The sequence below is a fragment of the Puma concolor genome, chromosome E2 (assembly GCF_028749965.1).
Source record: "Puma concolor isolate L17-30 chromosome E2, mPumCon1.1.hap2, whole genome shotgun sequence".
NCBI lineage: Eukaryota > Metazoa > Chordata > Mammalia > Carnivora > Felidae > Puma > Puma concolor.
This window is the reverse complement of record NC_141681.1, coordinates 40,566,567-40,592,364: the sequence shown is the minus strand read 5'-3', so window position 1 is coordinate 40,592,364 and position 25,798 is coordinate 40,566,567. Positions and strand designations below refer to the sequence as shown.

Genomic DNA, 25,798 nt, shown 5'->3' with positions numbered 1-25,798 from the left:
TCTAAGAAAAGGCCCTCCGTCCAGATTTCTACATGCAATATCCTGGTTCTTAAATATTGGTACCTGCTCTAAAACTTTTTCAAACACCTGGAGGACCACAGTACCTTAGTCTGCAGACTGGGTCTGGACTGGGCGGACAGTTTGAAACCTGCATCTGGGGAAAGGATGCCCAGTACTGAGCTATTCACCCAGGGAAGAAAGCAGGTCAGAACACTGGGGGCCCACCATGGGGGAAGCCTCTCCCAATATTTTAAAGGAACAAGGTACGGCACAGACAATACACTTGTAGAAAAGAGAGCTCTGCTAGAAGAGGCATGCTGAAATAAAAAGTCATAGGTTCGTCATTCCAATAGACTAATGAATTACTGGAAATATCTTACATTAAAGCAGTTCCCTCCCAACACGTGGTACAAGATGTATATTCAACTTTGGGATACCACTGATAACTTCTCCCAGGCTTTGTACCATAAATTTTTAGAAATATATGACCAAGTGGTTTAATTAGTTCATTGTACCTATTTTTACACGAGCACGTCTTTCATCGTTCTGAGCCTCCACTTTGCACTTCATGGGCCAAAGGAACCCTCACTGTTCGGGGGAGTTATTTTGGCATTATTCGATGGAGCCAATACCCCAACAGCACCTCTCCAAAACTAACAGGTGGATTCACATTATTCTCTCTGGAAATCCCTTTACCGAGCTTTTAAGAAGTGGCTCATGCTTCTAACGTGTGTGTGTGTGTGTGTGTGTGTGTGTGTGTGTGCTAAGTCTCCAAAAGTGTTTTAACTTTTAAGGTGAGTAACTGGATATTTCCCCGTATTTGCATCCTCCATTTGATATTTATTTAGTCTTTCTACATGTCTTTACTTAGTTAATACCAGGAGAGATAGATATGGTGGTGCCTTTGCAGCCAAGCTTCAGTACATTAATATAAATTGTACACTAATTCCCCCAAAGCATATATATGTTGTAAACCTGAAGACTTTTCACACAGCTGCTTATTGCTAAACAGTGCCTTGTCCAGAAGGGGACAATCTGTGTCTCTAATTGCTGTCACTGAAGCCGAGATTCATTATGTGACTTTCCCATTAAAATGTGAGCATTAATTTGTATAATGAAATATCACCCACTGCAGTGTTCATTAGCCATGCCCTACTGTATACGGCACATTGTTAGCTACCTAGAAACTGTAGTTAATTTCACTAATGGATATTTCCCTACTTAGTGTTTGGTAGGAAATTTATACTGTAACATTACCTCTTAAACTTTTAAGGAAATTTAAATTCAATCAATTATTTTCAACAAAAGTTTGGGATGTCATTAAGGCAGGAACAGCAAGGTTGGCGGACTGCGGAGGGATAAAATGGGCTTTTAGTTCATCTTAGAAATACAAAAATGATAGAATTTTAATTCACAACAAAAGGTAAAAAAAAAAAAGAAGAAGCAAAAGAAGAGAATCATGTTTTGGCAAGCCGATCTTTTTTTTTTTTCTTTCCATCATTATTCAGGTGGCTGTCCCCCACTAAGGACAACAACACATGCTCTCCTTTTAGAAAGACAAAATGGGAAAAGCACTCATGTTAACCAATCTATATTTGAAAATCTATTCAATGTGCTTTTATAAACGTTAAAACAGCCTGGTCACCTTACCTAGGAGAGGAAACAGAAGCATCGAAGGTAAGGTATGTGTACATCAGGCATTAGGCACCTGGGTTAGGCCCACTAAACTCTCGTTTCCACCCAGATCTATATACCAGTTGGTGCTTCGGAAGCTCTTTGAAGATGAAAGGCAGTTTCCAAAACGGCATGAGTAATTTATCATCTCCTGATTCAGCGAGTAATCCCACCCCACCTTCCATACCTCCATGTGCCACAGTGGCTGCTTCCCTGCCTCACCACCTCCCTAACCTCTTCGTGCTGCTGGGGAAACTGAGGCACGCGGGGTCAAGGAGGCGTGGCCTCAGGCCATTGTGAGTTGGGGGTAAAGGAGGAGCCAGGGTGTAAGGTACTTCCCTTTGAAATCGCCGGGAGGCTGCGTCAACACACCTTGTGGGTACAAGTCACTTCCTTTCCTCCCGCTGGTTATGGTGTGGACACACACTGTCAAAGAAATGTTGCATTAATTCCCTAAAACAAGCCAAAAAATCCACCCAGAAAAGTAAAAATACCAACATAGTGCAGCGGTTAAGAGACAGATCTGGGTTTCACCCTGTAAGCGATGTTGAGCACCCCAGAGTGGGTAACTTCACGGCTCTGAGGTTCTGTTTCCTCCTCCCTGCCGAGGGGCAGGGTGCAACCTGGTCACTGAGGCGCTGGGACAGAGAAGGAGTGAATTCAGGTGCAGGGATCAGCACGGTGCCCGCACCTGCGAGTGTCCACAAAGTGGTGGCTACTGTTCCTATTATTGTTGTTATTACATGATTCCTACTGGCTGCATTTTTCTGCCTCCAGCCAGTAGCCCCCATGCAGTGTGGACTTAGCCTCAAGTCAAGAGGTGAGAGAGTCCCTGACCCCGGCCCCCAGCTGGGCACACATCCCTTTGACGATGGTACTGCACGACAGAAGCAACTTCCACACTTCTCTGTGGTCCTATCGGGCCAGGGGCACCTTGCCTGGGGATGAGCATGCGAGCAGGAGCCAAGAAGAGCACCTCAGACACCCCACTCAGCCAGCGTCCAGCTGCTGCGTCACGGAGGCACTCACCTGGCAGGGGTGAGCCGAGCTGGGCGTGCCCCACACGCCCACCCTGACCACAGCCCAGAGCCCTGGAAAGCCACCTCCAGCTTCCCTGTACAAATCCATTTTCATAAAGAGGTTCTCAACTCAGGGCCGGACCAGTGCACGCAGCACATCAAAACCAGATTAATAAACCACTCGCATAATTTGAGAGGGGAAAAAACTAATGAGATTTATTTTTAATTAGTCCCTGAACTTTCGTGCCTCCAAGTTTTCATGAGTGAGGTTGCTTATTACATTTCTCTACGATGGTCATTCCTGAGACAACAGGAGCCTCCTGGGAAACCCAACACACAGGTAAGCCACCTGAGACGACTCAGCCTGGGGTCCTGCAGCCACTACGTGGGGTGTCACACCCATCTGGGGCTTGTGTGGAGAATACACACCCCTCCAGCCTTCCGGAAACTGATCAGCACGTGCCTACCTCCTGTACACAAAACAGACCCAAGGAGCCCTGGAGGGTATCCCCAAGATGGGGCTAGAGGAGGGGGAAGTGAGGAAAAGAAGGAAGCGCATTTTCAGGCAGCCCATAATGAAATGATTGGCCAGCCTCGGCCGGGGGCGACCTAGGGAATATCCCTGCCTCCCGTTGCGCGTTAGGACTAAATGTCTGCTGCTGCAGCCCCGTGATGGTTGATTTTCTACGTCAGTTGGGCCACGTGGTACCCAGACATTTGCTCAAATATTATTCTGGGTGTGTTTGGGAAGGTGTTTCTAAATGCGATGAGCATTTGAATGGGTAGACTGAGGAAAGCAGATTGCCCTCCCCAGCATGGGTGGGCTTCATCAAGTACATTGGAAGCCTGAACAGAACAAAAGGCTGAGTAGGGGAGAATTCACTGTCTCTGCCTGTTTTCCAGCTGGGACATCCGCCTTCACCTGCCTTTGGGCTTGGGCTTGGGCTGGGACTTAATGCCACTGACTCCCCGGGGTCTGCCGTCTTGCCAAATGCACGTCTCGGGACATCTCAGCATCCATAATTGAGTGAGCCAATTCTTTATTATAAATCTATTTATTTATTTAAAGCATATATATATACATATATGCTTTATCATCTACAATATATATTGCGCATACTTAGAATATGAATATATGAATACATATATGAATATATATGTATATATATATATATATATGTATATATATATATACCATTTCTCTGGAGAACCCTGATGCAATCTCCTTTCTGAGCCTGCACTGACTGGGTCTGAATTCAAATCATCGCCATATGCTCTAGAAGACAAACCATACACATTCAGTGATTGGGTCCTAATCCGCTCATGGTAATGTTTGAAACAGGAAAGCAGTTCGGCCTCCCTGGGTGTCTGTCATCAGTTTCTGCCCGGCAAGAGCCAGAGTGGAGTGGCCTGTAGGATTTGAGGGCCTCTCGGGGCCCCTGGGGCCCTCCACACGCCTCCCTCGGTCCCGCATGGGTCTGGCTGCAGCTCAGGGGGTAGCAGGGAACGTTCTGGCTCCTGTAGGCTCTCCCCAGCCCCCCAGGTGCTGAGAACAACCTGGGTTCTGCATCTACTCAGCACCTCCCTAATAAACAGGTGTTGGTGGAAGGAGGGCAGTAATTGAGTTAATGTAGTGGAGTTAAAAAAGGAAAGTGGTTTTTATCAGTGGATGCTCTATGATCGAGACGGCTCATAAAGATGGAGTGGGATAGAAAAACACAGAATGTACCACCTCATACGCTGACCAATTAAAATATATTTATTACACACTGGATTTTTAACTGTGCTCATATGGGTCCATTACAGAAAAACTTCAAAACATGGTATTTTGGAAAACGTGGATTCTGTCTCATAGACTGCTGTCCTCTGGCCATGTCACTTGGAAATACAAGAACACAGACAGAAAGGGGGCAAGGCAGGACAGGACATCCCCACAACTGGAGCCCCGTATTCACTCGTTTATTAACAAATAACTTGATTTGGATTTTTAATTACTCATGTAATCTACACTTTAACATTGTCAAAATGGATGTTTATTTTGGTGATTTGGAACATGCAACACTTTCTGTTCTATTCAAATGCACGAGTCTAAGCATTTTCCAACTTCTTTGTTCTTTGATAAAAAGGAAATTGATCTTTATCTGGTAACCATTCTGACTTTTAAACACTGCAAATGCTGTTTCCGAGGGGGGCTGGCAGTGTGATGTTTCCATGGCTTCTTTCATTTTCTCCCTTATTCTGGGAAGTTTCCGGAATGCCTCTGTCCACGGCCTTGTCTTGCTTCTCTCAGTGTCTCCAAAGACTACTTTTCACAAACCTCAGAAGTTTGTGAAGCACAAGAAGCAGAAATTTAGGGGGGAAAATAACCCTTCTCAAGCTTTAAAACCTCAAAAAGCAGAATCCATTTGCTTCCATCCACGTGGTCCTAATTCACCCAAAATATTCTGGGGAGTTTCTCCCACGACCACGTTTGGGCCAGCTGATGGGAGCTGGGCCCACAGGGTCAGCAGGGCTCCTGGCGGGGAGACACTGCCCCTTTCTTTCCTAACCCACACTCCCTGGCAGGGAAAACCTCACCTGTGGTGAGCCACCAACCGCCTGGTAAGCTTGGCCCAGAGGCCTGTGTCTTCATCTAATAAACGGGTGCTATCACAGGACACGCCTGGCCAGGTCCCCGTACTCCTGCGGACAGCCCAACGGTGGATGCCCTGGTGGACTGCCTCCCACATCCTGGCAGTCTGTGCCCCCCTCCAGCTACCACCACAGCCCAAGGGGACCCGGCTCCAGCCTGGGGAAGAAAGTGGACATCGGCATGTTCTGAGAAAGCCAGATATCTGAGCTACTTCGTCCTGAGCCTGACCACTGGGAAGACCTCACTGAGAAGGGGACATTGGTGTCAAACTCTGAAAATAAAGGAGCAAAACAATGCACCTATCTGGCAGAGAAGTGCAAAGACCCTGAGGCAGGAACTCAGGAACCCTTCCCTGAGCTCCTGGGAGGGGTCTTCTATCTGAAACCAGGACTTCTATGTGCAACTCACAGCCTAGCTGGCACACTGTGGCTTCCAATGGGTTCTCGTGTGCAGGTTGCCTTTCTACAAGGGCCACAGGTTCCCTGGGGAAGGGTCCATGTTCCTCGCGGCACTTGTCCCCTCCATGCCGCCTGGCACAGTCCAGAGATTACAGGAAGAAGTTCACTCACTTATTCTCAAATTTGTTCCGACATTCAAGCTTTCAAATGAATCCACTGTGCCCCTACTACATGTAAAGGGCTCTAAGAGACCCTGGGGCTCTCGAAATTGTAGCAATTAAAAATATGGACAATATCGCCACCCTCACATTCCACTTGGAGGGAGACGAACAATGCATAAGGAAACGAACAACTGAACTGAACAGGATCGTTTCAGAAAGTGCTAAGTTTAGGCAGGGAAGTAAGACATGGACTCTCTGAAGAGCTTACCTGGTAGGTAAGCCCCCAGTACCTACCAGGAGGAAGGCCTTTCCAGGTGGAGCGAACAGTGGGTTCAAAGGCCCTGCGGCAGGGACTGGACCTCTGCACTGGAGGAACCGGAAGAGGCCCATGTGGTAGGAGAGAGAGGAGGAGGAGGCTCAAGAAGACTAGGATCCCACAGGGCCTGGGGGAGTGCTTAGTTTTAGAAGCTCCCTCTTTGCCCTGGGATGACTCTAGGAGAGAAGTGCTCCGGGACAGTGGTGGTGCTCAGCTGTGCCCCAGACCATGAATAAAGATGGCAGCCCCTGTCACCTGTTCTCAGGGCTCCTCTCGGTGTCAGGGAGATTTGCGGGCACCAGGTGAGGTTCCAGGTGAGGGGCTCCTTCTCTTTAACCACACGCTGCACACAAGGCCCGTGTGCACTAAATATCCTGCACAACCCTGAGCTTTATTGATTCCTTGGGAAATAGACCACAATTATTTTTGAAAATAGATGGCATATTTGTCTATCCTCTGAAGCAGCTCATACTCCAATAGATAAAGTGTCAGGAGAAAAATCAAAGAAAATGGAGGTGTCCATATCTCAGATAGATTTTTTTTTTTTTTTTGTATTGGCAATGTGCAAACAACCAACAGAAAGCTAAGGAAAAAAAAAAAAAAAACATAGATGACCAAGGGACAAGGCAGACAGACAAAAAAAACAAAAAAAACAAAAAAAACAAATTCTGCATTTGTTCGAGGGGCTAGGATGGCAGGGAAATAGGAGAAATGACCAGAGCGGTCCAGCAGCCACTTCCAGTGTTTGCTGAAGTGTTTCCTCACTTCCTGTCTCGAGCAGACCCCGCAGAGAGCAGCGATGCTCCAGCCTGTATAACGTGAGGGGCTGACACCATCAGTCGGGTCCCAGCTGTGGGCACGTAACTCCAGCTGGGCCAAAAGCCCGTCCACCTGAACGTGGTCAGGGAGCTGCCACACTCAGCTCCCTTCGCACTCAGAGCTGAGCTGGGCTCCGGTCATTTGCACCCCAAGGGCCCCTGGTCCATGAAAGGGGCACGAGAGGCCCCGCTTCATTAAAGACAGCGGCGAGACGTCCCGGGGCCTCCCACAAAGCATCATCCCCCCAGACCTGGGCCACAGGAGACTGGCGTCTACAGGCCCGCGCGTCATCTGGGAGGCTGGCTGTGGAGGACCGAGCCGGGACGCCAGGGTCCCCCGGGGACCCGCGGAGAGCGCGGCGGGGGCCGGTGATGACACAATGGTGGCCCCCAGCTCGATGCCACGCACCCGGCCGCACCCACGCGTCTCACCTGTGTGTATCCGCAGGTGGACCTTTAGGTGATGGGATGTCCGGAAGGTTTTCCCACAGTACGGGCAGTCCTTCATGGCCGAGCCCAGGCTCCTGTCGCGAAGCAGTGCGGGCTGCTGGACGCCGGCGGCCCTCCCAGCCTCCTCGCCGAGGTCTGCAGCGGAGGAGAAACGTTCTCACATCACTTCCACACGTCAGAAGCTGTTCGCACCCAAACTGCTAACACCGCACAAAGTGAAACATGTCAATACTACACCTGTCTATTTCATTCTTTCAATCTGACAGAATGCTGACAATTCATGTATTTTCTTGTTATTCTCTTAAATTATTTCATCTTTCCTATCATCATTTTAAGCAGCATATGGTACCTTTATATTGAACTGAATTAAACAAGAAAAGAAACAGCTGTGTCAGCAGCTGGTTTGATTTCTTCTTTCGCTTCGCTCCTATTAAATATTTTTTTTTTCAAAAGTTTAAAAATGGTGGTGTTTGTTGAATCTGATTAATTTGTAATACGGACTAGCCAGAGAGCTCACTATGGGACCGACAACACATTTGCATTATATCTAGCAACAGATGAGGGGGGAAAAGAAAATATGTCTTGGCCAAGTCCCTAAGACATGCAGACATACAGCTATTTTGGGACAGGAAAGAAAATTATCCAAAACTGATCATTTCTTCCTTGCCGAGTCTTGTATCCACCGCTGGCTGCTGTAATCTTATGAAAGGGAGAAGAAAAAGTATGAAAATGCAGTTCCACAATTAGCCCATGATAAACATATAGTGACATATTCAAAGTCATGTGCAGAAACTCAGCTGCTAGACTCCCATAAACTTCGAGCAGAGCAGTTAAATCTTTGTGCAGTGACTTGAGAACTTCCTCTGTAAAGTATCAATACAAATTTTCCTTCCCGCTGTTATTTGTTATGTAACCCAAACCATTAGAAAATGGAATAAAATTTACATACGGCTGCCTTCTGCACAGAAATGATGGGACATAATAGTAAATAAAACCGTGAAAATATCTAGTGGTTGGAGGATATGTTATCGCAACACCCGAGGCCCCACATCACACTGCCAAAGAGGCGACATCAGGGGAGCAGGGCAGGAGCTGGGAATCTGCATCTCCGGGGGGCTGGGGGGGTGGGTGGGCACCGGAGCCCTCTCCTCTGGCCTTCCTGCAGAGATGGAGGCTGACCCCCTGGCAGAGAACGCAAGCTCCTGAGGCTGGCGGGGTCCTCACTGCAGCTCTCAGCTCACCCTCTAGGCACCATGGTAGATCCACTAGGGGAACAAGGGGACCTTCTGAGATAATAAGCAGACCTGTGACTTCTGCAGAGAACAGAATAAACAAGATTTGTACCTTCCAAGCAATGGAAAATGCAAATTGCTTTTATTCTGCAACATCCGTTCCTGGTGTTTCCTGCTAACAGCCAAAAGGGACAGACTTATAGGCCATGCACAAGATGAAGGCAATCACATTTCATTCTCATTTGGATGTCTGCTCCAAGCAACCGTGGAAACCCTGGGCCTCAAGCATCCTCTCTGCGTTTGGACTAATGCACAACGATATCGTCACCCTGGCAAAGTTCTTTGAAGGCTCACTTTTGAACCCACTTTCTCTCCAGCTCCTCCAACCCTCCTTGAAAGGGCCATTGAAAGGGTTTATCTACCCAGCATCTTTTTTTTTTTTTCCCATAATTTTGCATGGTGGGAGGACCACCATGTTCAGCCGCATCTAGAGCTCAACCCACCTGGCACTAGCTTTCTGATCATCCACATGAATGTGGAAAGGTTGCTATTGAATAAGGCAAACGCACAGGAGAGTGTTATCACTTCAAGGCAAACAAATGCCCCAGTGCATCACAGCGGGGTGCTTCACACCCCACAGGTTCAACCCATCAGGGGCCACGGCCAATCAGGGGCCACGGCCACCAGTTCGCTGACGGCCCAGGAGAACAACGGCCAGATGCCAGTTTCAAGTCAACCAACCACATCCTAGGTTTAAGTACCTGGAATGCCATCTCCTGCCCATTCTCCTTCCCGCACGCACCCCCCCATCCCAAACGCGTTGCATCTGTCCCCCCAGCGTGACTCGGCTTTCCTTGTGTGGCATCCTGAGGTCAGCTTAAAATCGCCAAGAGCCTGATTCAGATTCTGCCAAGTGCTCTGTGCAACAGAGTTAACTAACATACCCTATTTAAGTTAGGAGGCTGATAGCTGTCAGTTTGCATCATAAACAGAACTAAGTGCCCTGGATGTTGGCTTCAGGACAGAGGTAGTGGGCAGGTGTGGACTTGTGACGTTAAATTCCTGCAAAGCCCCATGTTCCGAGATCTGCTCATGAACACCTTCCCCAGAATCTTCCTCCAGCCTTTGTGAGCAGTGGAAGGTGGAGCTGTCCAATGGAACAGGAGGGAGAGAGCGTGGAGGACATATTTCTACTGTAGCTTTTGGTGAGTCCTTGCTCAGGGCACAGCGTCGATAAATACATGCGCCACTCTGGAAGGTTCTACAGAAGCTGAGGGTGAGCGGTGCCTCACTATATGTCACTCTAAGTGATGGCCTGTATCTGTTTGCCTTTTATCTTTCTATCTTGGATATGTGTGGCCCAATAAAAAGAATAAATTTGTAAGATAAACAGCTTTCTTTGCAGATTTAAGAGTCTAATTTTCACTCTACACAGAAATGATTTTTTTTTTTTTTTTTGGAGGGCCAGAAGGCCTATGGCATTTACTCTTAGACTAATCCAAATAGAAAAACAAACTCTGAGCTACGATGAAGGGGCATTGTGGGTGGTCCCAGAAAGTGTCCGGAGAGGCTGAAAGCCACGGACAGCCACAGCTGAGGAAGGAGGGCCACGTCGCACCCTCACAGGGCCTGTGTGTGAGTGGGCGCCTGAACCCGGATGGGTACCAGCGAGCACGGTAGGCCAAATTCGGCCCGGCCACCCCAAGAGCCCAAGAGGCTCACTCAGCGAAAAGCCAGGGCTTCCCTCTGACTCCTTCTCTACACAGAGTATAAAAGCACCGTCAGCTGTCCTTCTAGAAGACTCCCAGGCTGGAGTCCCGAGGCTTTGCCTGCGGCCCCACGGAGCTGCGTAGTGAAGCAGTCCCCCGGCCTGCTTACAGACAGACCGGCCTTCCCGGCCTCTCCAGGAAACAGAGAAAAAAAGAAGCATGGTAGGAGTTACATCTGTCATCCTTCCTTAGACCGCTGGCGGACAGTTTCAGCTTTTGAAAAAATGTCCTTTTCCTGCAACCTGCAGTATGTCTTTCCTTCTGATCAGACCCTTGTTCCAACTGTTTTGGGTAAACGGAAAGTGAATGTGAGCACGGAGGTCAGCCCCAGACCTGTCATCTACGCCCCCTTGCTCATCCGAGAAAGAATGGCCAGTCCGTCCTGCCAGCCCCCAAAGGCTGGGTGTCCCTGGGGGCAGGGCATCTGGCTGCAGGCTGGGAGCCCATCTCCTTACCTCACACACTTTCAGCCTGGGTGGGTTCTGGGCCTCAAGTGATGCGGAAAATGGCTGAGAAATAACTCATGGGACCCCTGCTTCTGTTCTTGACCCCTCTAAATAAGAAGTGGATGCCTTGCACGGATGCAACAAATGATATTCCAGAGGGACGTAGACTGTACGTGCACCCCTTCCAGAGTTTTAACCTAGAACAAGTGAATTGAAATAGGTCTCAGAAACCCTGCAAGCTTTCTCCTGCTCCTGCAAGCTGACATCGGTATTAAGTCATCTAATAAAATGATCTACTAGAACTAATAACTGGATTTACCAATTTTGATTATAAATTGTACTTTATTTGGGACAAAATGGGTATGTTTTTGTTTATAATGCAATTGATTTATGTCTTGTGGGGACATTTTTGTTATTGTTGTTGTTTCTTTTTTTTTTTAACATTTATTTTTGAGAGGCAGAGTATGAACAGGTGAGGGGCAGAGAGAGAGGAGGAGACACAGAATTCGAAGCAGGCTGCAGGCTCTGAGCTGTCAGCACAGAGCCCAACGTGGGGCCCGAACTCACGATCCACGAGATCATGACCTGAGCCGAAGTTGGATGCTCAACCGACTGAGCCACCCAGGCGCCCCTATTGTTTTTCCTTGATATTAAAGAATAGAAGGGAAAAAAAAAAAAAAAAAAAGGAAGAGATGGGCCCAATCACTCCAAGCTATGTTTCAAGTGTATATTATTTGGGGGTGAGGGGACACAAGACAGGGCCTTCCTAATTTTGTCATCTCAAGGTCAGAAGCCATGCCTCCCCCAGTTCCATTTGCGTGTTCCAATCCTCCAAGTGGACAGCAAGGTTGGCCTAGGTCAAGGTGACATTACAGTGCATTGCCTTCCCCAGCATTCACAGAGGGAGGGCGGGAAGGAAGGAGGACCCAGGGCGATTAAAAATGGCCATGGTCCTGTTAGAATCTTCCTCCTCAACTGAACCACAGACTGGCAGTCCTAGATAGACAAAGCATCAAATACTTAGAAAGACAAACAACTTTTCAAAAGTTAAAGCCTAAACACACATAAAATACTATCAGCAGCTGTCTGGATCCATCCCTGAAGTGGGTTAAATTGCTCTCCACGAATATGATTTGAATTTACGGGGGCCTCACTACACATTTAACCTTACTGGTATGTATGTCCGGAATGTAAAAACGTAACGACATAAATTTGTATCTTAAGGGTAGGTTCCCCCCAGGTTACCTTTAAACACTGAGCTTCCTTGGTACACATTTAAAATAGGCTTGTTTGTCAAGAAGGCTGACTTGGGAGTCAGGAGAGGGAATCTTTTCCTTCAGCATTCCTGATGCCTGGCCGTCCTTAGGTACATCCCTTCGCCCACCCCCCGCCCTGGTTCCATCTGACCCCGAGGACTGCTCCAGCACCCTGTAACCCCGCAGTGCCAGAAGATGCCCAAGCCCACCACAGGCCGCCTTCACCCACTTGGCCTTCCATTCACCCAGTCTAGCCTCATCCTATGCCAAATAGGGAACCAGAGATGGGTCTTAGAGAGATGGGAGGGAAAACACCATAAAAAAGGATAGTAAGTGCTCCCAAATACTCCACGTGCCCCTACTTTTCCCAACTTCCTTGGCACTGAGATCCAGTGACAAGTCCCGGCCCACGGCTGAAGGCGACGCAGAGGAGAGACTGGGTGCCGCCACCTCCTCCCTCTCTCCCCCTGCCACGGTGCCCTTGCAACACGAAGGTCGAGGTGGCAGTATCACAAGACAGAAGACGATGGGGCGCTGGGTCTCCAGATCACCGGGAACCCGTCCACGCCAGATCGCATGGATGAGAACCCATCTTGGTTCTGCAGCCATGGTGATTTGGAGAGCTGCCAGGAGGCCACCAGGAACTGACCAGGAAGAGTACACGTCTCCTTGTGAACTGTTCCAGGCTTAGTCCCAGTCTCCCGGGGAGTCCCACTGACACACGGACCGAGGCAGGGAGCAAGATCCAGGGAGACCGACAGGGATAGAGGGAGGCCAAAAAAGGAAAGCAGAGTGGTTTCCTCTCAAAGTGTGGATGTGTGCTCACTTCTCATTCCATGCTGCCGAGGCAGCCTCACATGGCCAAAAGTATATCTTGGAAACATGTCCGTTAAAAAAAATGATGATGATGGTGGTGGTGGTGGTGGTGGTGGTGCTATATCCAACACAGTGAAGGGAGACGTATCCCAGCAATCTCACGCAGGTAAGGTAGCCATCTGGACACCTGAGCACTTACTACTTTACAACACGAAATGCCATGGCATTTTAATTTCTATGGAACTTCTTGTGTCACAGAAAATACATTTTCCCAGATGAATTGTGCAGTTAATTCTGAGTGTCTGCCTTGTGCAAAGAGCATCTCAAAAGCACGGCTCACACTTCATTAATGAAGAAAAAAACTATTTGTGGAGTCAGGCGGCGGGGGCGGGGGGGTTGGTGAGCAGGACACTGAAAAAGTGCATCTTTATTAATTTTTTTTTGCCCCGCGGACACAAGTGCTTTGAAATAATTTCAGGAAATAATCAACACCTTGGAGAAAGTCTGAAGGAATATATAGTTCCTCTCGGAAGCTTGACACTTTCCCTTATTTTGAAAACTTTAAAATTAACAGACCCAAAGAAGACCATGATTATTGTGGTAGAGATTGCTGGTTCAGTGAAGACTTCCTTTTATTTAATTAAAAAAAAAAAAAGATTTTAAATCAGTGGTTGGTATAAAAATCACGACATGACTGTCAATAAGTCTATTTAACTCTTGGGAGACAAAACTCATGTCTGGAGTCAGTATTCATCTGGTGTTTCTGCTTCATCAAAGGTCTCTGTTATGACGCCATATATAGTCATGTTAAACAGGCATCAACATGGAATGGCAAAAGTATTTGTTTGAATGCAGAGCTATTTTAGAAAAGGATGTCCACTTGTGAAAGGCTACACCCACTTCCCCTTGGGCTCTTAGGCCCAGGGCCGGGGCTGGGCTCACGGGCAAGCCAAGCCCAGGGCTCGTGAGCTGAAGTCTGTGCGTAGAGGTGGAGAGGGGAAGGGTGGAATGTTCTCTACCGGTTCCTTTCCTCACCTTCGACCCAAACTCAAAACGGCACAGAGCTCCGCTTGCTTTGGGGAAGATCGGCTTTCTGGAATTGGGGAAATAGGTCATTAAAAGGCTAAAATTTGGAGGAAAAAAAAAATAAGACACTAGGATCTCAAATAGCTTCTCTAAAGCAACATTTTGATGAGTTAAGTGAAAATGAATCAGAAACACGTGGATTAAATTTCCCTTAAAATACACAAGGGCTTCAAAATCAAGCACTGCGGGCCAAATGTGTTTCTGGTTTTACCGAGCCCAGAGCCCTTTCCTAATTGTCTGGCAGGGGAGTGTGCAGGACGCCCCCCCCCCAACTGCTGGCGACTGGGCCACCCATGGGGTCTCTTCCCCTTGGCACTGTGTGACGCTGCTGTCGACAACATCCTCTGTAACCACGTTGCCAGCTTTCCCGAGGCCCTCAGGGCCCGCTGCGGCAGGCGCCCTTCGTCCCCAACCTGGGGGCTGTGACCGTGGATGCACAGGGAGCGTGTGGACCGCACAGAATCGACCTAGGGCAAGACATCCGGGGCGATGGGTCCCTCTGGACTCCGCACACCCCTGTCTTCCCTCTGGCCCGGTCAGGAGTGGGGGGCGGGGACCCGTCCCAGAGATGGTTGGGGGTGAGGCAGTGCAGAGTGGGATCACATACGAAATGGCCTGGGTGAGGAGAACCAGGCAGGAGAGTGAGTCGGCGGAGGGACAGCCCAGGGAGCCGCCCCTGGGAAAAGCCAGCTTGTGTGCAGGGTAAGGACACGCCCCTGGCTCCACTGGTCTTTAGAATAACCCTCAACTCCTTCTCAAGGCCTGCAACCTCCTTTTCAAGTGGCCGCCGCTGCTGCTATGCCCTCATCGCACTCCTGAATGTACTCCAGCCCCCCCCCCCGTTTTCTATTCTCAAGCCCCCCTATCTGGTGCCCCGTTTAGAGTTTTGCTCCGGCTGCCCCTCCTCCCGGGATTCTTTCCCCAGAATCCACACAGAGACTCGCATTCAGGCTTGAATCCCAAAGACACCTCCTTGGAGAGGCGTCTCTGACCAGGCTGTTCGGGGGCTGCGCGCCTCCCAGCCCCCAGCCCCCTCTTTCTCTGGTTTGTTCCTTCACAGCACCTACCTATCACCCCTTGCAGACTCTCACTGACCTATGTATTACCTGCTTACCACCTGTCCCCTCCCCAGAATACAAGTTCCACGCGAACATGGGCCATTTACTGCTGTTTGACATTATGTCCCCGAACGTGACAGGCAGTCAGCTCATAGCGGGAGCTTGATACATACTTTTTTTTTTTTAATTATGCATTTTTCAATAAATAAAAGAATCCGAGGAGGCGAGCAAACTGAAATTCAGAGGCTAAGATCAGTTCCTGACTGCGAGAGGGAAGCTGCTTTGAGTAACCTAGGAGGAGGAGCTGGCCCAGGGCACCAAACAGCAAGATACCTGAAATGCCCCCGAGGGCTCAGCACCTTCAGGGGCTGGGGTGTGATGCCAGCAGGGTGGGTGGGAGGTCAGGGGCATGCCGGAAGGCTTCCTGGAGGAAGCTGCCTTGAGGGATCTCCCAGCTCTCTCTCCGTCCAGGTGGAGGGAATCACAAACACACACTTAGAATCAGCAAGGCCACAAGTGGGCTTTTTAGAAGATGGGGGGCAATTGCTGAGGTACCATCCACTATTTCACTCGCCCGCTTCCTTGCTAAAAAGGAAGTTCTCCCTGACATGAGAAGGACCAGCCTCCCATACACATGGAGACATTCATCAATAGGAGAGTACAGTGAGACAGATATTTTTAAAGTAATCCATGCCCCAATTACTGCTGTAATTATTGCAAAATATTTGTTATGGCTTCCTTTTTCCATCATTTAAATTAAGTACTCCTTTCTCAAAAAAAGAAAACTACAGAAGCCTTTACTTTCAGTAAAGCATAAATTCCCAAAAGATTTCTACGTAATTTATTTTCTTAAAAAAAAAAAAAAACTATAGCTTTTAAGACCCTCTTAAGATAATTTACAGCCCCCTCATTTATTTATGGGGGGGGGTGCTGGGGGTGGGGAGAAGACTGGAGGAAATGTCTGCCCGCCGGGCGTGTTTCAAGGAATTCTTACCCAAATGACACTGAGAACCAGCTGGACTGATCTTTTTTAAAATGCACTTGGTCAGTCGCCATAACTTGTGGGGCTGAGTTTTCTCTTGGGAATCGAGCACACTGAAAGGAGAAGGCATGATTTGGAGATAACGTCTCCCCTGGAGACATGTTTTGCCATAGTCTTTTTTAAACAAAGAAGACATCTTAAGCACCTTGCAATATCTTCCATTTAATCGTTGGCAGGAGGCAAGTCCCTGATGAACGCTGGCCTGTGTCTTTCTCTTTAACCAGCTGAGTGATCCAAGCTTTTAATATAGCCGTTCCAATTATTGTAAAAGTCATCTAGTACCTTATAACCACAAATATTGACAGTTTATTGCACAACACATTCCTGACATTTGAAGGTCACACCATACATAATACATACTCTTTTATAAAAGTGTCTGGAACAAAGAGATACATGATAAGCAATTACCTCTCCCGGCTTGTATGTATGTACAGTTCGGGGCTGACTTGAGGTTGCTTGCGAGGCACATGCACCATTTTAAATAATCTATTAAGGCAGCATGGAGGCATTCATGATGGATAATTATGAAATGGCTCGTGGACACGCTGCAGTCAGATTGGCTGGCCGGGGCATGGGGTCCGGGCAATTCTCCTCCTCTGAGTTTCAGGTCACAACGCCACTTTGCCATGGAGAGCCCTGCCTCACTTCACAATCGGATTTTCCCCCAAAGCCACCGAGCATAACAGAGTCACAATATGTTCTTGTTTTTCAGATTGGTCTGCGCGCAGCTGAAAGGAATTTTTAAAATCCACCAGCCCTGCTTCAGACGCACCCCTGCCCCCAGCCTCCTCAAGTGACCACAGCTCTGTTTCGCACAGCCACGCTGTTCCACGCCCAGGGCTGTGGCATCCAGAGAGACCCGTGGCACGAGGGTCTGTGGCTGCCGGGCCCAGGCGAAAACCAGAGTGTAGAGCGTGCTCCAAAAAACAGTGACAGCGAGGCCAGGCAAATCTCCGGAGGAATGTTCTGAGCAGGAAGGAGCTACACACTGCCCCGTTCTCTGTCTCGTCCCTACGTCTCCTTCCTAGCCTAAGTCTGACAAAGAAAAGAAAAGAAAAAAAAAAAAAAAAAAAGAGTTTCAATCCCAGATTAAGCAGAAACGATTTGTGGTCCAAAGGCTCCGGGTCAAAACCAAGTTCCACCAATTCTTAGAAGTGTGATTCTGGGCAAATTACATAAAACCTCTCTGAGGTTTGGTTTCCTTATCTGCAAAACGGGGATAGACATAACAATTCATTCAGCACGGTGTCTGCTGAAGGATATGCTCTAATTCATGGTAGCTTTTAACAGGAATGTTGCCAAAGGGACACGTTCTGTGCCAGGACGGCATGGTGGGGACAGCAGAGACCTGTGGCTTTAGGGCTCTCCCCTCCCCACTAGCCCTAAGCTATGGAACTAGACACTTGCACAGGGTCCAGGATGAAGGGGGAACGGTCCTCTCCTGACAAGTCCGGGTTGGAGCAGTTTCCCCCAGCTCTGAAGGCCCAGGCAGTTCTCCCAAGTTAACAGCGAAAACAGTTCAGGCTGTAGTTGCGCTTCGCATAGATGACAATCTTTAATCACAGATGAAGTGGCAGGTCATTATAACCGACACCAAACTCCCTTCCAAATGATACTAATGTCTGCCGTTTGAAAACAAAAACAAAAACAATATATATATATATATATATATATATATATATATATATATATGCATGTATAAATACAAATACATATATATATTTTTACAACTTTGTTAAAACAAATAGCAAATTCTCCAGATAATCTAAAGGTCTTCTAAGAGTAATTTTATTTTGAGTTGCAGAATGAACGCCCTAAAATTTAAGACACGAGACCAAAATGATTTCTATAAAGATGACGTGTTTATTAGCATTAAATCCCAGGGAAGAGGGCTTCCTTATAAAGAACACATTTTTGCATCTGAAAAGCACGCATATTAGAACGTGTGTGTTTCTTTAAGAAGCTATTCTGTTTTAGAGGGTAGCGGGTAAGATAGGGCATCACGTGATCAGGAGGTTGCTATGGTAAATATGCATTTTTTATTGAAGAGTAAACAGTGGCAGAAAACAAGTATCAATTGCCAGCTCTGAAGTTACTGCCATTTTTGAGCTGCACTGACTTATCTAGCCCTTTTAATTTGAGAACCTTTATCAGAAAAACACTATCACTGAATCAAAATTAAACATTTTTGCATAAATCCTGAACCTTTCAATACCTGGTAGTAATCATTACTTTAGCTGACATGTAAAAAATTAGCAAAAAAAAAAAAAAAAAAAAAAATCTATCCAGTTCTGCTAATCACGGCACATTGATCTTTCCGGAGATCTGTTGTCCAGCTGGTGGATCTCCAAAGGACAAAACCTTTCACCTTGGCTCAGGCCACAGAGCAGAGGAGCCAAAGGTAGAGCCTAAAGCCGAGGCTCCCCCCCATCCATTGTCTAGGTACCAGCAGGCAAAACAAAGCCAAGGTGATGCCCTGGGGAATGGCCCTCCCCATCAGTGTCTGGATGCCCCAGGCTGCTGCCCAAAGGGCAGTGGACTTTCGCAAACGTGCTGTGGTACTTTCAGCCAAGTTTTCATGGTTTCCTCCTTGTAGAAATGGGGAAAGAGCCTCAAAGTTCCTGAGAGGCAACTTCTGTCTTCCTCTGACATCCGCATAGGTGACCTCTCTCAAGTACAAATCAGGCCGTGTTAGAAACCTTGGATAGCTCCCTGTCACATCTTGGGTAGGCCCTCAACTAAGCATCTCTGGCTGGGGGCGGGGGGGAAGAGTCTGGATTTTGTTTTCACTGACACCAGCTTTCCTTTTCACCTGTCACTTGCAGAGAGCAAGGCTGTGATTCCTCCTCCTCCACCACATCTGGCACATAGTAGGTGACACACCAGTACTCACCCGACACGTGTGTCAATGAATGATGTGTGAATAAATGAACTGACCCTAGCTCTGGGGAGAACCAGCTTCCTGGGTAGCGGCTTCTAACAGGAAGGTCAAGCTGGCTTATTCTCCCTTTGATCACAGATAAAAGTATCAAGTGTTGGCAAATTTCTCAAAGGGAACTTTCCAGACTCAGAATCCTACAGACGAGTCCAAAGGAATCTTGACCAGGGACAAGGAACAGACTCAGTAACATGAGCGTGCCCTCCAAGGAGCCCCCAGGAAGGAGGGTCAGGAGCAAGGAGCTTGTGGGGGAGGGGCAGCAGGCCAGAGCTGAGTGGCGCAAGGCCCCCAGTCACTGGTAGAGACTGCCGGCCTGAAGGGGTCAGTTTGGGCTCTGCAGCACCTCGAAACACTGACATCTGTTTGACTCCAAGATCTGAGTTCAGTTCTCATTTCTGGGACCCTGAGCAAACTGCTAAAACTTCCTAAGCTTTAGTCTCCTTGTTTGTAAAACTGGAAAATGGTACTTCTCACAAAGGAATCGGGAGCGTCTCGTGAAACAGTGGGCTTGCAAGGCCTTAACCCACCTTAAATCTTGGCAGAGTAGGAAAGTCACTGGCTCTGAGATAGCCAGCTCCGGATTCCACTTTGTGCTTGCAAGTGTTTCCCAGCCCTGCCCAGCCTCCAAATACTGTTTGTAAAGCAGGACTAATGGCAGTATCTCTGGTCAAAACCAAATGAGAGAATATGAGGAAAAGTCATCTGGTCCATCTCAACTAACGGTCCCCTCCCCCACCCAGATCCAAAATACTCACATGACAGAAAACCAGGAGAAACCAGCAGGTGATGAGCCATACAGTGGAATCACCATGGGGCTCCCCTCCCCTGGCAATTCCCAGGATGATTCACATGGCCCAACTGGGAAGACCACTTCCCATGAGCCAAGCGTCACCAGCCCCCTGGGTTGGGGAATGCATGAACAAGGCCACATCACCTCTACGTTCTCTAACCCTTGTTACAGCTTATTTGACACCTGTCCTCTGTGCACCTCTTTGACATGGCGGACTTAATCCAAATGTCCCCTGGAGGTGAATAGTAGGGGGTGGGAGGGAGGAGCACACAGCGTTTGGGGTGGCTCAGGCCTCCCCATCCTGTGCTCCATCCATCCACAAGATGGTCAGTGTTAAGGGCAACGGGCAGCTGCCTCTAAATATCTGTGCCCCATCTGCCCACTACAGCAAGGAGCCTGCAGCCCAGAGACCCTCTAACCAGCCCGTGCCCTGTCCTGAGAAAGCACAAGCCAAGACTCAGAAAGAATCTTAGAGCTGTTCTTTGGGCACTGTGAAATGACCCAGGACTGCAGGTGTGACCTGAGCTGGGAAGTTACCTTTGACAATGCCCAAGGGGGCCATGAAAACACCACCCCACCCAGGCCTGCTCTGGGTCTGCCCAGGGCATCCCTAGAACATCAGGAGAATTCCAAGCCAGCCTTTCTGGCCCTGGAGAAAGGCGAGAACCTTTTTCCCGATGGACAGACTTCAGAAACTCACCACACCCTGATCCTACTTCCTGAAACACAAACCCCAAACCCTAGGCCCACCCACCATCTTCTTGCCTGGTTAATCCCACTCATTCTTGAGAGTTCAGCCCCAACGTCGCTGCCTTTGGGAGATGTTCTGACTTCCTGATAACCCCAGAAAGTGACATTCACGATACCAAACAGAGCTTGGGGCTTTGTGTGATACCTGCCAAATGTCTGACTCTCCTTCTAGACTTTGAAGGATGGGATGAGGTCTATTTTTCTCACCTTTGTGTCTCTAAGGACCTCCTGGCACAGAATAGGTTCTCAGTAAATACTAAGCAACTGAATGCAAGCATGCACGAATGCGTGCCTGGTGCTGGGAAGCGTGGACGGCCATTCTCTAACAGTGCAATCAAAGGAAGCGACCTTTTCCTTCTAACTTCTTCACTGGTTGACCTGCCCTGCATAGCACTGAGGGCAGGTGACAGGCTGCAGCCGGCTCTCACCCAAGGGAGGGGGAGACATTGAGAGTCTGACCGCTCTGTAGCCCCAGTCCTTACTCCCTTGCCCCCCGGGGCCCATCTCTTCTCTTGGGGCTTCTGGCTGCTCCCCTACACTCTCCTCGAGACACTGCAAGGTTCCTATTGCCAGAGACTGATTCCCTCAGAGGAGAACAGTGCTTGGTCACCAGAGCCTCACCTGCCCCGCTTGCTGTGCAAGACTGTTCACAATTTCTCCTGCCCCAAGGCCTTCCCTGTCCGCACCTGCCCCAGCCGGGACCCAGCAGCCGTCCATGCAGACATCAGACACTGGGTGTTGTTCTGCAGAAAGACTGGTGGCTCTCAGGAGCCCTGCCCGAGATTCTGGGGTGCAGGTGGCGGGTGGGCATGATCTCAGGGTGCAGGCAGCAGGCTGGGTGGGTGCCGGCCCCAGACCACTGCTGGCGGAGAGAGCTGAGTCCAAACCCCCGGGCCGCGCATCCGGCTGTCTGCTCTGCCCTTGTACTTCTGCTGAGTTTCGGGGCCTGAGGAAAAAGTCTGCCCAGACATATGTTCTTGGGGGGTGCCCACCACACCAGTGCTCTGCAAACACCACCTGACTGGGGAAGAATGCTCTGCTCTCCCAGCTGTGTGGCTGTGTGATGCGTACCGGATGCCCCTCTCTCTCAGCCTGGCCCTCTGGGTGCTCACAGCCTCCCACCCCCTCACCCGTTCCCCTCCCAGCTCACCCCTTGGTGGGCACCATGTGGTATTTTCTGCTATGCTCGCTTCCCCAGAAAATCTTTGGTCGGTCTGGTTTCCCGTGGAATCCCAGCCTTTAGCAAGGTGCCTGGCACACAGTAGGCACTTAATATATATATATATATATATTTTTTTTTTGCATAAATAACCATTAGACAAGGCGACACTACTTTGCCAGGTCGGATTCTGGTGACTTTTTCTTTAATATGGAAAATCACTTTCTGTGTTCCCTTTGGATGCTCTATCACACGGATATTCAAAGCAGTGCTGCATTCACAACACACATCGTCCTATAATGCTAATTTCTATCCCATAACCGAGAGAGACAACTAAGTGTTGCAAGGTTATTCAAAACTCCTGCCCCTTATCCTCGACTTCTCCTTAGGGGAAAATTGCACAGGAATACATTTCCTCATCTGTATGTTAAAGCACGGTTATAATCCACCTATCATGATTGCAATTTTGGGAATCAAAACGGAGATCCAAACAGCAGTGTGATCTACATTTTAGCCACATATATTATAATAAATTAAGTCAAAGAAAGAGTTCTGCATTAACTCTCACTCTATTCCTTTAAAAGCCTATAAGAACACTGAAGCCGCCCCCTGTAAGAACTTCAGCCTTTCCTTCCCCGGGCTGCCACATCGCTGCGCCCCACAGCCTGGAAGGGGAGGTCACAGAGCCAGCTGCCTGTGACAGCGGTGCTCAGTCCTGTGTGCTCAGAGCGCTGACTGAATCAGGCTGTGCACCATGGGCTCAAAGCCACAGTGAGGCGGCCAGCCATCCTTGGCCAAGGGCAAGCAGAAGCTTCTGGAAAGAAGCAGGCAGTGTGGGCAGCACGCTGATGGAACGGTCTGACATCTGTGGACACCAGAGCTGGGGACGTAGACCCGGAGGCAGACAGGACACAAGGGCCCGCTACCTGAACGGCCTAACCCCAGTCCTCATCCGCACCGGGCCTCTGTTTCCGCTTCTGAAAATGTGGGGATGGCACTCTAATGGAAATTGCAAACACTCATCACAGAGTTTTCATTTGCTAAATTTGGTTTTAACGTTGAAAAAATTCGGGGCATTTCACCTGTAGCCTCGTTTGAGCTTCTCCAGAGAAACTGTTGTCTCACGACACTGGGTCCGCAGCCCCCAGGAGCAGTGGTTGTCCGGCTGGGCAGGGGGCGCCTCCTCCCCAGCGGGCCCCTCCCTCTTCCTCCCTACCTGGTTGCCCCCACCCTGTGGCTGCCATCTCAGCCGAGATGGTCCCGGACACCCTTTCCACCTCTAAAGACGGCCTCAGTAACCTCAGTTGAGCAAATACGGCAGAAGCCTCCAGACTAATTCCCATAATTATGATGGGTCTATTATTTCAAAGCCGGCGATGATTGTGGGGTCAGGTGCTCAGAGGAAGAGGGAGAGAAACATACTTTAAAGTGATAGCAAATATCCTTTGATTCTCTGCTATGATACCAAATTGCATCCAGAAATGCTCAAACATGGGCTCCAACCTTAGTCAAATTTCAAAGAGGCCTCAGCAGGAAAGGCAGTGATGAGAGAGAGAAAGAAAGAGAGACAACACAGAGAGAGAGAGAGAGAGAGAGAAGAAGAAGAAGGAACCAGAGAGCCATGAAGTTTAAAGACCCTGTCCAGGGACATGGCAGCTGGCCGGAGCGAAGGGGACACCGGCCTGGAGGCCTCGAGCTCACCACACCTGACTTCCCCATCTTCTTCAGGTGGGAACGTCTAACCTCCTTCTTCCTGCCTTGTCCAGCATTCCTGCCCAGCCTCAGTCCCTGGTCTCCCGGCACACCCCCACCCCTGGAACCTTTTCTGGATATTTCTCCACAATGACGTGCTGCTCGGGCCTGCTCTCCAATTTTTCTTGTATGTTTAGATTCCAGCCTTGCTTACCAAGAGCACCCCGTGGGCTTGCCTGTCTCGTCATCACCTACAAAGCTGAGCGAAGGGCTGGCCCACAGAGTCACTCAATAAACACATGTTGGTTGACCTTTCCATTGTGAAAGACACAGCTATTCTCTCCTCTGGGGTGTTCTTTGTAGGGCTTCTTTGGGGAGGAAAGCAGATCGGACCCAGGGACGAAACCATGGTAGACTTTCTGACTTTATTTCCTGCTCACTCGGTGGACCCCATATTTGCTTGGATATGCGTTAATTTGTCTCGGCCACAAACACTCCCAGGGAGTCTGCTCCGTGCTGGGCACAGTGTTACAGAGACAGGTCCAGGGGCATGTGACACGACGGGGCTGGCCCACGAGCACTGCGGCACACAGCACGGGAGGCGTCCGGGACATCGGGGGCCGACCGCTGCATTGTGCAGGGAGTCAGGTACATGGCCCCCATCTGTCTGGGAGAAGTAGGCCACAGCAACCATGTCGATGGAACCCGCTTTTCTGTTCTGCCATTGCCCCTCTGGGGATCCATCTCTGTCCTGTGTAGACTTCTCAACTCAGTCCCTTTCTGAATGTTCTCCTTCTACTTCTGGGGCATCCTTTAAGGAGCAGAAAGACAGGCAACCCTAGGGCACCTGCTCCGCATCGTCCACCATAAACCTGGCTGTGGGGTTGAGCCCAAGGACGCCCGCCGGCTTTATCAACGGAGCCCCCAGCGGGGTGCCCTGTGCCCTTGTGGTCACTCACGGGGCACTTGCTGGCATCCTACTTTGTGCCAACAGCAAGAGACACTGCCAATGAGGAAGCTCAGAGGCTGAGTTTGACTGTGAAGGAGAGTGCACGTGGGCGGGCCAAAGAAACACACAGAAAATAACGAACTGGGGCACCTGGGTGGCGCAGTCGGTTAAGCGTCCGACTTCAGCCAGGTCACGATCTCGCGGTCCGTGAGTTCGAGCCCCGCGTCAGGCTCTGGGCTGATGGCTCGGAGCCTGGAGCCTGTTTCCGATTCTGTGTCTCCCTCTCTCTCTGCCCCTCCCCCGTTCATGCTCTGTCTCTCTCTGTCCCAAAAATAAATAAAAAACGTTGAGAAAATAACGACCTAATCATAGAATGAAATATAAACCAAGTGTTGAGTGAATGCTGAGGACTCCGATTACTATCCCCATCGTGAGGATGAGAAAATGAAGGCTACAGAGGTTCAATGCCTCGTCCAGGCTCACACAGTCACCGAAGGCAAGGCCGACCGGAGTCGAGGTCTCCTGACTCCTGAGACTCCTGAGACAGGGCCGTGAGCTCCCCAGGGGCTGACACTCACAGTGAGGGTGGGGGACGTTGTGCGGAGATGAGGGACACAGAGGGCTGACGTGTGGGGTGGGGGAGCCCAGCTTGGAGGGGCTGCGGGGACCGGAATAGAGGTGGTGCTCTCCGAAGCAAGCACAAGGGGCTGGTCTCAACGCTGGAGGAAAACCCGCTCCCAAGAAAAGCCACTAAGAGTGGCAGGCGTGCGGTGGGAGTCCTGCCAAAGGAGACTCGTGCCCCTGGAGGTAGGGACCCCGGGCCCTCCGTCTCCTGGCCACTCTTCTGTCTGGCCGCTTCTCCGCGCTCTGCCCCAACACAGCATTTGCCATGCTCGCGCTCAGTCTTCTGATCTCTGTCCGGGGCCCAGAGCCCCTGGCTGCCAGACCTGGCCAGCAGAGAGCCACTCCCCAAACACAAGCGAGAATGGGGGCGGCACACCCCACCTCTACCACGCCTGCCACGCGGGCGAGACCGAGGGGAGGGACGGTGGGGAGAAAAGAGACGTTGTTCCGAGGGCGGGTAAGCTGGAGAACGTCTCCCTAAGCACCCACTCCGATGAGGACAAACTGTTTCCACGGAGTGATGTATGGAGCAAAGTGGAAGGGGTGTGTCTGAGGCCCGGCTCTTCTCCTCAGGGAAATCGCTTTGAAAACATGTGCCATTTGGCGCAATCTGCTCAGCTCCGAAGGCAAAGCGGATCCTTTCGGGGTCAAGGACCACCGAGCGGGAGCCACGGTGCCTAGATCAGCACGCCCGCGGGGCGCTGGGCGCAGCACCTGCCCGGG

The 25,798-nt window shown here is 49.7% G+C and overlaps 1 protein-coding gene across 13 annotated transcripts in view; it reads right to left on the bottom strand.

Moving 5' to 3' along the window:
• Nucleotides 1-25,798, bottom strand: part of ZNF536 (zinc finger protein 536) — a 436,740-nt gene that overhangs the window by 153,846 nt on the left and 257,096 nt on the right. For 11 of the 13 annotated variants that reach the window (XM_086689551.1, XM_086689552.1, XM_086689558.1 and 8 more), the window contains 2 exons: nt 7,451-7,603; nt 2,047-2,100 (listed from right to left, as the gene is read on the bottom strand). The exons of 1 other annotated variant lie outside the window; for it this stretch is intronic. In XM_086689551.1, the coding sequence (XP_086545677.1) occupies nt 2,047-2,100; nt 7,451-7,603 (207 nt within the window). The remainder of the gene's footprint in view (nt 1-2,046; nt 2,101-7,450; nt 7,604-25,798) is intronic. One more of the 13 variants, XM_086689556.1, reaches the window with a different exon arrangement.